Consider the following 11,547-nt stretch of genomic DNA (forward strand, 5'->3'; position numbering starts at 1 on the left):
GGCCCCTCCACTGTTTTCAACATTGCAAACATTGTAAATTTGGGGTACTTTCAGGGTAGGTCTTATGAAAACCTATGATTTTTTATTTAGATTAACCTAAAACTGGAAACTCAGCATATAATTAAAATTATACTTACACTGTTCTATAAACTAAATTTTAAACTATACAAAAGAATACATTCCATAGAAATATCTATTCCATTAACATAATGCTATCTTGGAAATATTATGAATTCAGGATATGAAAATTGAGATAAACAGTTATCCACAAAAATTTCAACACAATAACTCCAATGATCATAATGCAACCAGCCTGAAACAATGTCCCATCCAAATACTATAACAAGTGCCTAACAGTAAAGTATGAATTCTGCTTACGTAAAGTCCTTGCACAGGTCAGATTTGCTTACTGAAACACAATATTTTATCTAATGATTTTATTGCTTCCTCACTATTGCTTTGACTCTACAGCTTATATAAACTGTATCTTATCGGGACTTTATTGCTCTTATAACAAAAGCATTTTTTGCATTATTGCTAAAATGTTAAATGTTATGAAAAATAAAAAAAACTAGCAAAAGCTTTTAGGTTGGGTACACAAACCACTGGCTGCAACAGGTTTCACCATTAAAAATACAACTTATTACTAACAATAGATCTAGCATGTTAATAATTTAAAACAAAGTAAACATTCTTTTAATTAAATTATGCATGTGCATTTTAAAAATACTTGAATTGATGACTGAGCTATGAAGAAACCCAATATTGCTAAGAATGGTCAATTTAACACCTCTGGCACTAGGTACTAGTACTGTTCAATATTACAGTATAAGGACATGTTCCTTCAAGCTATCCAATGGCAGCAGGTCCCTGGGTCTGTGTGGAGTCCCACTAACTTCAGGGGGACTCCATGTGGTGCTGGGTTCTGCCCACATGGAACAATTTGCAGAACTATGGCCTAAGACAGAACTGTCTAGATACAGAAACTTGAACAGAATGTTGGCCAGAACCATCTATTTCTGTGGGGTCAGCTGGCTTTTAAAAAGCATTTCTTCTTGTTGAACTATTGAATCTGGTGAGGCAAATGTTTAATATGCAGTTCTGAACACGAGGTCATTCAGTTGTATATTATGCAGTATTTACCTCAGGACTACTAGTTTTACAATTACAGCATTTTGGGCTCAACCCTGTAGTCCTATATAGGCCAAACTTACTGACTTTGAGTGGAGTTTTGGCCTGTGTCAGGACTATTACTGCAGACCCTTTTGAGTTTAAGGACATCTTTATAAAAGAGAGTCCAGATGAAAGTCAGTTCCCACATTTTGAAAACATGGTCCTTTGGCTCTAGAACAAATTTACAGAAGTGAGGAAACTGACAATTATACATGAATGGCCTGATTATCAGTGGTTATCAGCTTCATTCAAGCTTTTAAAGTGACTATAGTAACATCAAGAGCAAGGTAATGGCTCTGAAGTCACAATTTGATTGCTCGTCTGTTTCTGAAGCAGTGCACCGACAGGCACTGCCCCTCACTTGGCGCAAATAGTGTTTCTACAATCTAGCCCTATGTGAACATTACTCTGTAATTTTAATCCTTCTCTATCCTAAATTCAGCCCAGGTGGTGTCCTGAGATCTGCTTGTGAAATGGACCCTCTGGGTACAAATCTCTCTGATCCTGCATGGAAGGAGAGTGTAGTTTCTTCCCTGGCTGATCTACAGGTCTAAGTTCCACACTGAGTGAAGAGTTGAACACCAGGTAAGCCAGGAGCGGAGGAGAGGGTAAGGCTGTGGTGGGGACACACATTCTCCCCCTCTGGCATCCTTGGATATTTTCTGCTGAACCCCCCTTCCAGACCAGAGCCATTGCAGAGGCATACAGCCTCCATGTGGACAGCTGTGGCCTCCTACAGATCTCTGGAGATCTTCCAGGTTTGTTGGTAAGCACAATGGCCTACTTGGGTAAGAGAGTGGAAATCTCTCTGATGGAACAACCACTGAAATCACAGATTTCTTCTCCAGAGCCCCATACTATGGGTTTTGCCACAGGAGGGCGTGATCCAGACTGGAAGAGAAGGGCGGAAAGAGTAGACGGTCCAGTGGTTAGGGAACTAGACTACTACTCAGGAGACTGAAGTTCAATTCTATGCTCTGCCATGGATTCCTGTGTGACCTTGGGCAAGTTAGTGGGTGTCTCTGTTCCTCAGCTATAGAAGGGGAATGATAGTTCCTCCCTACCTCACAGGGTTGTTGTGAGGATAAAGACACAAAAATAATTGTGAGGTGCTCAGATATTCTGGTAATGGAGGGGCATATTAGTACCTAGATAGAAGTGGAGCAAAACACAGATCTTCTTGGGATAGAATTTCAGTCACAACTGTAGGTGTTTGTCCTGATCAGTTTTTGGCACTTTGATGCGACTGACCAAACTCAGGGAAAGGACAGAGGAAGAGAGGGGTAGGTTTTGTTTGTGGAGTTTTAGCAAGTCTTATTTGTGTCTGTTAACAAGCAAATAGCATTTGTGACCCTTATACATAATTCATTTTAAAATGTTAACAAATAATCCTAGCAATAATTTCCAATATTTGATACTTCATATATGTATATAAAAATCAAGTATATATACATCATAGGTATTTTTGAAGTGATGATTTCTTATAAACAATAGAAAACTGGAAACTACTAGAACTTCATTAATATTCAGAGATAGATAAAGAACACAAATATCCTATATAGTTTAAGGGGAGATTTCAGTGGGTGCTGAGGACCTACAAATCCCAGTTAAGCCAACGGGAGTTGCAAGAGTACCGTTCTGTCAAGATAAGGCCATCACCATACAATACTGAATTTGATTAGATTAATGCAAAGTAATAGCCAGATATCATGAAGGTTGAACCAAGTAAATAATGGAATTTGAATCTGGCATTGAAACCAAAATAAATTATTGCTAATATACAAGTGACTCACATTTGAAATTTAGTTCTGGGTATAGCATATGGATTATTAATGTCACCGAAGTTTGCCACAAAAGCTACAGTGTTCCAAAAGTTTAAATGAAAGGAAAGATACCATTTGAAAAGATAGAGTGGCAGCAGTATAGTAGTGTATACTCTCTATACTGTACATGTATATTTTTATCAACATTTGAGATTTTTTAAACTATAATGGAAGATACTGAAGCAACAATATAGTATATTTACTTTGATATTCACGGGACTACACCCCCATATTGGTGCCTAGGCATTTATACATGTAACTTCCATTAGCACTAATGGAAGTTTTACTATAAATTCCCATTCACTGATATGAGAATATACCTCAAATTTAACAAAGAAATCCAAAATCAGGGGTTTTTTTTCCAGTAAGCTTTTTCTTCTGTCAGTACAACATTGTTATTAGAAAACAACATTTTTGTTCTAATGATTCTTATGTGTCTTCATGGAAAAGATCAGAAGCAGCTTAAATTAAACCATTCATGAAAGGAAGCTTTGCCTTTTACACAAGGAGTATTATCTTAGAATGAAGTGAAATGATCTGCATACAGTATTGAGCATCATAATATGTGATGGACTCAAAGATTAAATTGTTAGAATAGCAGAAAATATGTTCCATAGGCATTCTGGCTACATACAATTATGAACCTGACATGCTCAGAGAATTTTCAAACTTCAGAATCTGAAACCATAGCAGAACAATGAGAACATGAAATAACACTTGTGTATCAATAGCAAATTTTAGGGAACCATTTACTGTAGATATACTATTTTAAGCAAGTTATTTTATTAAATATTTCCTTATACACTTCTGAAAATATGAATCTGTCAAAGAAACTTAAAATGCTGCACCTATTACAATGCATAATTCTTAGAGGCCATATTGTGCCATAGATTTCTGAGCAGAACTCCCCATCAATTTAAATGAGGAATTCTGTTTAAAAATCAGTGTTACAATAGGCCCTGATGTCCTATATTTTAAAAAATGTATAGTTGATTTTTTAAAAGAAATAAAGCAGTAGTAAAGATGAAACGTACATTCTATTCTAGCATCTATCCAGAACTCATGAGAAAATAGGTAACATTTTAAAATAATGATCAATTTATACTGAGATATAAAATAGCAAACCTGCACAAGCACTTCTTCATTTTAGCAAATTAATGGTCCAGAAAGTATTACAATAAATACCAAATGAATCAATAATAACTGGGTCATTATTTTAAATTGGTGATATATATTTTAGTTTATGTTAACAGAACCAAGGACATAGTCTTCTTTACTGTTTCACTAAGGCTAAGAGAGAGAGAATTTGTGACAACAGAAAAATCATGCAGTATAACTGAGCTGAAGCACATAAAGTATTTTAAAAAGGCTATAACTCTTCAGTCTACCTTTTTTTCACTAATAAAGTTAACTTAGAATCAGAGTGGATGTGAAAGACCAGTTTAGTCTATTCATAGAACCTGAGCAACAATACAATTTGAAAGAACACTAATCATTATGATTTTGGAAATCTTCCTTAAACCACTGAGTTCATTTAGGTTAATGGGGTTTCTCTTTACAAAAAGGTCAGTGCATCCTGTGGCTTGAATATGAATCAGATATGTACAATCTAAGGAATGTATCTAACCAAAGATTGTTGCAGGAATTTTTGAATAACAAAATGCTAAATAAAGTCCTCATAGCTGTTAATCAAACATCACTAGGTGATCTTGCTCTTTGAGACAGGCTAGAGGGGATACAGCCACAGCAGATAAGCCAAAATGCTTTTTGTATTTCCTGGTTTCTAAACGCATATATTACAGGATTGATGATGGAATTGTAGGTGGCTGGCAGGAGAGTGGCATAGGTATATATTGAAGGATAAGTGTAATCTGCTATTAAAGAATAGAGTGTAAAAGGAATCCAACAAGCAGCAAAGGTCCCCAAAATAATGGCCAAAGTAGACACTCCTTTTCGGGTGGTCACATAATGGGACGTGGCCAGGAAATGGTGTTGCAAGGCAATCTGATGGGCATGGCGCATCACGATTTTACAAATTTGAACGTAGAGCTGCAGCATGAGAGCAAACATGAGCAAGAAAGAGACTGAAAGGATAGCTGCATTATTTTTAGTGAGCGGTCTGATAACACTGCAGGTGGATTCATCTTTGAGGCAGTTCCAGCCCATTATAGGCAGCAGTCCAATACAGATAGATGCTCCCCAGAGCAAAATAAGCATGATATAGGTAAAAGTGACAGTCCTTTCTGAATTATAAGTCAAAGCATAATACAATGAGAGGTAACGATCAACAGTAATAGCCAGCAAGCTGCAGACAGATGCAGAGAAAGAGGAAACAATCAGTCCAACAGTGACCAGTTTTGTAGCTTCTGACTGTAGAAGATAGGCAAAAATAAAATTGATGATCAATCCAATTCCTGCTAAGAGGTCTGCAAGTGCCAGGCTGCCTATCAGAAGGAACATGGGGGCACGAAGATTAGGATTTTGGAAAATGATAAGGACCACAATGGCATTTTCACAGGAGATAAGGGTTCCTGAAGTACACAAAACAATGTCCCAGGGGTTTACTATGAGCTCTGGTTCTGGGTCTACGACAGGAATCAGGGACGAGGCTGCGGTTGAGACATTCTCTGGAGAGCTGGCTTCTAAATGATCTTGAGGCAGCCAGCTTAAATTAACCTTCAGATCTTCATTCATTTTAACCCCTGTCTTCTTCAATGAAAAGACATTTTTTAATGTTCAGATACAGTACTAGTCAATTCAAGAACATGCAATTCCTTAGATATTTCTATGAATCTCATATACAGGCAGGCACATGTTACATAAACGTGACAGTACAAATGATGAAGAAAAATACTTAATTTTAAATTGCCTAAAATTATTTGAAGAAAACAAAAGAACAGGATATGAAGTAATAAGAGAGATTTTCTTCCTTAAATGGAAGAGGGAAACAAGTGAAATGTGGTATGGACACATAGTACTGAACTAAAGAAATAAAAACCCGTTAACATAACTAGAACTATTTGAAAGGTTTTTTGGTTTAACAAGATAAACAAAACCCAAAGCACATGAGTTTAAATATGGAAAAAGAGCAATTGTTGCATGATGCATGAAATAAAATCACAAGTCACCAGCACGGTTTGCAATTAAATATCAGGGTTTTGAACCATTTAGTTAAGAATGCTCATGATTCAAACCTGGAGCAGGCAGGACAGCCGAATGCTTTTAACCCTGGGAGCCACCATCCTATCTACCTCAGTTGGAAATTCGGGCTGGGGGATATTTACCCTGCAGAGCATCCTTGGTCCTGAATTAATAGCAATGGAGGTGATGAGGTGGGGGAGAGAGAGCAATGCCATGCAAGCATCTGTGCGAAGGTAACACAATCTCATACAGACAGATGGAAACAGACAGCGACAGACAGACAGCGGGACTAGCCCTCAATGGTGGTCACCTTGGCTTCTCCCCTGCTGGAGGAGGAGGGTCTCCAGGTCCTTTCTATGCAGCAGGGCAGGCTGCTCCTGGCAGGTTCATTGTTTGCACTGCACAGACACGGGGAGGGGGCGGCACTGCCAGCTCCTGGCTGTGCAATAGGGAGCGCAGGTGCAATCCCCTCCGCGCTGGCCCCTGGACGCGGTGCCTGGTGCATGGAGCTGAGGCAGAGAGAGGCGCAGGCACGCGCGCACAACAGACGGTCAGAGGCGGGGGCGCGCGCCGTGCGGCGCTGCCAGTCCGCGGGAAGAGGAGCTGAAGGCACGTGGGCAGCAGAGGAAAGGGGTCGCGTGAGCGGCGCGCGCACGGACCGAAGTGGGAGGGGAGGAGCTGAGGCACGCGCTGACAGCGAGACACCTGCTGCTCTCTGATGCGCAGGCGCAGCGGTACCCGTCCCTGGCCCCAGACGACCTTCTGGGGGGAGGGCTATAATGAGGGGATGTCTGCGCGCCCCGCGAGGCACGAGCGCCGGGTGCTCCGCCCTGAACCCCCTCCCCGCGCGCCTCGCTGAGCATCCCCCAGCTAAAGCCCCCCCGCCTCCCTGAGCATCCCCCAGCTATAGCCCCCCACCCGCGCCTCCCTGAGCCTCCCCCAGTTACACCCCCCACCCCTGCCTCCCTGAGCCTCCCCGCTTCCTTGAGCCCTCCAAGCTAAAGCCCCCCGCCTCCCTGCGCCCTCCCAGCTACAGCCCCCTGCCTCCCCGAGCACCCCGTCACTGCCGCCCTGAGCCCCCCGCTACAGCTCCCTGCTTCCCTGTGCATCCCCCAGCTACAGCCCCCCTGCCACCACCCTGAGCCCCCTGCCTCCCCGAGCACCCCGTCACTGCCGCCCTGAGCCCCCCGCTACAGCTCCCTGCTTCCCTGTGCATCCGCCAGCTACAGCCCCCCTGCCACCACCCTGAGCCCCCTGCCTCCCCGAGCACCCCGTCACTGCCGCCCTGAGCCCCCCGCTACAGCTCCCTGCTTCCCTGTGCATCCCCCAGCTACAGCCCCCCTGCCACCACCCTGAGCCCCCTGCCTCCCCGAGCACCCCGTCACTGCCGCCCTGAGCCCCCCGCTACAGCTCCCTGCTTCCCTGTGCATCCCCCAGCTACAGCCCCCCTGCCACCACCCTGAGCCCCCTGCCTCCCCGAGCACCCCGTCACTGCCGCCCTGAGCCCCCCGCTACAGCTCCCTGCTTCCCTGTGCATCCCCCAGCTACAGCCCCCCTGCCACCACCCTGAGCCCCCTGCCACCCCGAGCATCCCCGTCACTGCCGCCCTGAGCCCCCCGCTACAGCTCCCTGCTTCCCTGTGCATCCCCCAGCTACAGCCCCCCTGCCACCACCCTGAGCCCCCTGCCTCCCCGAGCATCCCCGTCACTGCCGCCCTGAGCCCCCCGCTACAGCTCCCTGCTTCCCTGTGCATCCCCCAGCTACAGCCCCCCTGCCACCACCCTGAGCCCCCTGCCTCCCCGAGCATCCCCGCCACTGCCGCCCTGAGCCCCCCGCTACAGCTCCCTGCTTCCCTGTGCATCCCCCAGCTACAGCCCCCCTGCCACCACCCTGAGCCCCCTGCCTCCCCGAGCATCCCCGCCACTGCCGCCCTGAGCCCCCCGCTACAGCTCCCTGCTTCCCTGTGCATCCGCCAGCTACAGCCCCCCTGCCACCACCCTGAGCCCCCTGCCTCCCCGAGCACCCCGTCACTGCCGCCCTGAGCCCCCCGCTACAGCTCCCTGCTTCCCTGTGCATCCGCCAGCTACAGCCCCCCTGCCACCACCCTGAGCCCCCTGCCTCCCCGAGCATCCCCGTCACTGCCGTCCTGAGCCCCCTGCTACAGCTCCCTGCTTCCCTGTGCATCCGCCAGCTACAGCCCCCCTGCCACCACCCTGAGCCCCCTGCCTTGCTGAGCATCCCCCAGCTACAGCCCCCCCACTGCCCTGAGCCTCCCTGCTTCCTTGAGCAACCTCCAGCTTCAGCCCCCCACCTACCTTAGCCTTCCCTGCTACAGCCCTCTGCCATATTGAGTCTCCCCTGCTACAGCCTCCCTGAGCCCCACCCCAGCCACCCTGAGCCTCATTGAGCATCCCCCTGCTGCAGTGCCCCCAATCACACTGAGCCCGGGGCTCCAATCCCCACCTGCTGCTGCTGAGCATCCCCTTGCTGTAGCTCCCTCCAACCACCCACGGCCCCCAATCCTTGTCCCCAGGATGCCAAGTGGCTCCTGCCCCTAGGCACTGGAACTTGGCAACCCTAGGGGCACCCGATCTGAAAGTGAGCACCTGATTGTCTGGGCAGGCCCTGCCCTGTTTTCCCCACATGGGGGCATATTCCAGCTGGTCCTAAATGTCACACATACCACCATGAGAATGACTGTGAAGGTAGCATGGCCGAGACATGCCATGCCGTCATATAGTGCTTAGCAGACTGGCCATATCTCTCTTCATTGTTTGCACCAAACCTGCAAGAAGTAGAAACATGTGGGTGCTTTCCTGCTCTTATTGGGAATGTTAGTGCCTCAGTTTAAGACAGCCAACGACCACAGTGGCAGGCACCTTATAAATGTGCGCAATAATAATAAAAATCTTCCTTGACTTATAATTAATCCCCTGAGCACCTCTGCTACAGCCCCCCCATCTCCCTGAGCATCCCCTTAAGCTGAATCCTAAAGGTCAAATTCAGGCCTGCAATAAGTGGAAACAATGCTGTTATTATTTACTATTTTTGTTGTTGTTCAGTGCTGACAGTATCTTTGGAGGTGTGCTAGGCGTAAAGCTAAACCCTGCCCTAAAAGGGATTACAACCTCAACGTCATTTAAATTTATTTCCAAAGCAGCGTGATTTTGACCCTATGACTCTGCCTTTACTGCTGCTGGCAAATACTGAGCCTCAGCCAGGGCTGGATTTAGGGGCAGGTGACCACCGCCTGGGGTGCTGAGCTGGGGGGCGGGCACCAAGCTCAGAATGCTGGTTTTGTTGTTAGCGACAAAAGAGCACATAGGTTGTTTGAAGTCACATGTTTCAGGTATTTTGTATGTATTTTTTTCAAAACGATTCAGTTGTGTTCCAATGACCTAGTGCATCCTATCTCATAACATGGATTTAAAACGGATATCACAATGGAACTGATGCCTGTCCTCTTAATTTATCCACCAGCTTCTCATGTGATAGTGTAAAGAATGTTTTATTGCAATCTAGATTGAATATGTCTGGTGCTTTTCATCATTTGTTAGCTTGGTCACCATTTTAATGATTGCTTAATAGGAATGGAAAATTATCTATCATTGGTACTGGCCATTAGGACAGGTGGCTAGTGGCACAGATTTCACTCTGCTGAAATACATCACAACTATCTTTTGGAGTGGCATCTAGTGTAATGGCTTCTTCCCAGATATCCCCAGCATAGTCATGCTGCTGGAATTAGTGCAGCTGTCACGGTTACAGAACTAGCTGCACCTTTGTCTTCTCCCTGGTCTCTCCGAGTGCACCCCCCTCACATGTCAGGCCTCATGCTTTGCCTATCCCAGGGTGGCATTCTACAGTTCTCCCACTCTGAGACTGGGCCCTCAGCTACTGTGCCCTGTGTGTCAACTGTTATAACCCAGCAGGTCCAACTGTGTTCAGGCACCTGCATTTCTGCCCTTCGGGAGTCTGTGATCAGTGGTATACAGTGATCACACAGCCTTTTAAAAATCAAAGTAACATTTATTTTAGTAGTAGGAACAAAGCTTTAACAGAAAAAAAAGATTTTAAAACAACACTCTACCTGCATGTCTCTCTTACCTAACATCATGCCATCTTTTGATGCTAATTTAGACAGGCGTAGCGTCTCCAGACACCCAGAGGAGTCCTATGTTTCAGTCTTCTTCCCATGAACAACTAACACCTTCTCTTGAGAGAGCATCCCTTTTAAACCTTGCGCTAGTTCTTCTGTGTTCCTGGGCTGTGCCTGCAATCCTTCAGTCCTGTAGGTTTACCAGGGGAGAGTCCTCAGAGCCAGTGGTTCTGGCATTGTTCCTTAGTAACTCTCAAGTGTTTGCTGATCGGTGGCTTACCTTGAACCATCTTTTCTTTCCTGACTGTTTTTCCACTATTGAGCTAAACCAGTAAATTCACACAGTAAACATCTCAATAACCGAGCTAATTAATAAATTGTTACAGGGCAGCTTCAAATCTGTCACAACAACCCACATGTACCTTTTTGAATGGACTCTTGCCAGCAATATGCAATCTTTGACAATTGACTCTGCTCTACAAATGGGAGTATCTGAAGTAGTTTTCAGTATATGTTTATAATTCCAGAAAGGTACAGAAAACCTTTATGAAAGGTGAACCGCAGAGATGTAAAATATTTTGAACCACAAAAGTCATGTAATGCAGTAAAATAACATCTAGTCAACATATACAGTAGAACCTCCGAGTTACGAATACCTCAGGAATGGAGGATGTTTGTAACTCTGAAATGTTCATAACTCTGAACAAAATGTTATGGTTGTTCTTTCAAAAGTTTCCAACTGAACATTGACTTAATACAGCTTTGAAACTTTACTATGCAGAAGAAAAATTTTGCTTTCCTTTTTTTTTAGTAGTTTACATTTAACACAGTACTATACTGAATTTGCTGTTTTGTTTTGTTTTTGTTTTTTGGTCTCTGCTGCTGCCTGATTGTGTACTTCCAGTTCTAAACAAAGTGTCTGTTGACTAGTCAGTTCATAACTCTGGTGTTCGTAACTCTGAGGTTCTACTGTATATATAATATGCAAGATATTATTAATGTACATGTATCCATGTGTTAGAGAGCTTATTCCTTCACTCTCCCACTTCCCTGGTCCTTCTCACATGAACAGAGAGCAACAATACCCGAAGTCCGAAGGTGCAAACAATTCGATGTTTATTGGGGTGAACTTCCAGCAAGCTTAAATACAAGTTCCTTTTCCTTATTTCCGAATCCCAACTTACTTCCTGTTTGCCCCTAATTTATATAGTAATATTCTTAGCTATACCTTAACCAATCATTCTACTAAAATTTAACTAACCAATCCTAACATATTGTAACATGATTATGTAACCAATTATATCCCACCAC

General features: G+C 44.7%; 1 protein-coding gene across 2 annotated transcripts; it reads right to left on the reverse strand.

Moving 5' to 3' along the window:
* Positions 1–3,180: 3,180 nt before the first annotated feature.
* Positions 3,181–6,775, reverse strand: GPR12 (G protein-coupled receptor 12). 2 transcript variants are annotated; one of them, XM_048846298.2, is made up of 2 exons: positions 6,448–6,775; positions 3,181–5,702 (listed from the first exon to the last, which is right to left on the reverse strand). In XM_048846298.2, exons 1-2 carry the CDS (start codon positions 6,640–6,642, stop codon positions 4,686–4,688), a joined length of 1,212 nt encoding a protein of 403 aa, XP_048702255.1. In that variant the 5' UTR covers positions 6,643–6,775; the 3' UTR covers positions 3,181–4,685. The 2 variants fall into 2 exon arrangements, with proteins under 2 accessions (XP_048702255.1, XP_048702249.1); XM_048846292.2 differs by having other exon boundaries at positions 3,181–5,705.
* Between the last annotated feature and the right edge of the window lie 4,772 nt (positions 6,776–11,547).

This window comes from Caretta caretta, chromosome 1, assembly GCF_965140235.1.
Source record: "Caretta caretta isolate rCarCar2 chromosome 1, rCarCar1.hap1, whole genome shotgun sequence".
NCBI lineage: Eukaryota > Metazoa > Chordata > Testudines > Cheloniidae > Caretta > Caretta caretta.

Coding starts and splice junctions, on each gene's coding strand:
- GPR12 (XM_048846292.2), bottom strand. CDS start 6,642: ATGCACCAGGCACCGCGTCCAGGGGCCAGCGCGGAGGGGATTGCACCT. Junction 5,706..6,447: donor CCAGCAGGGGAGAAGCCAAG/GTGACCACCATT, acceptor TTTTCATTGAAG/AAGACAGGGGTTAAAATGAA.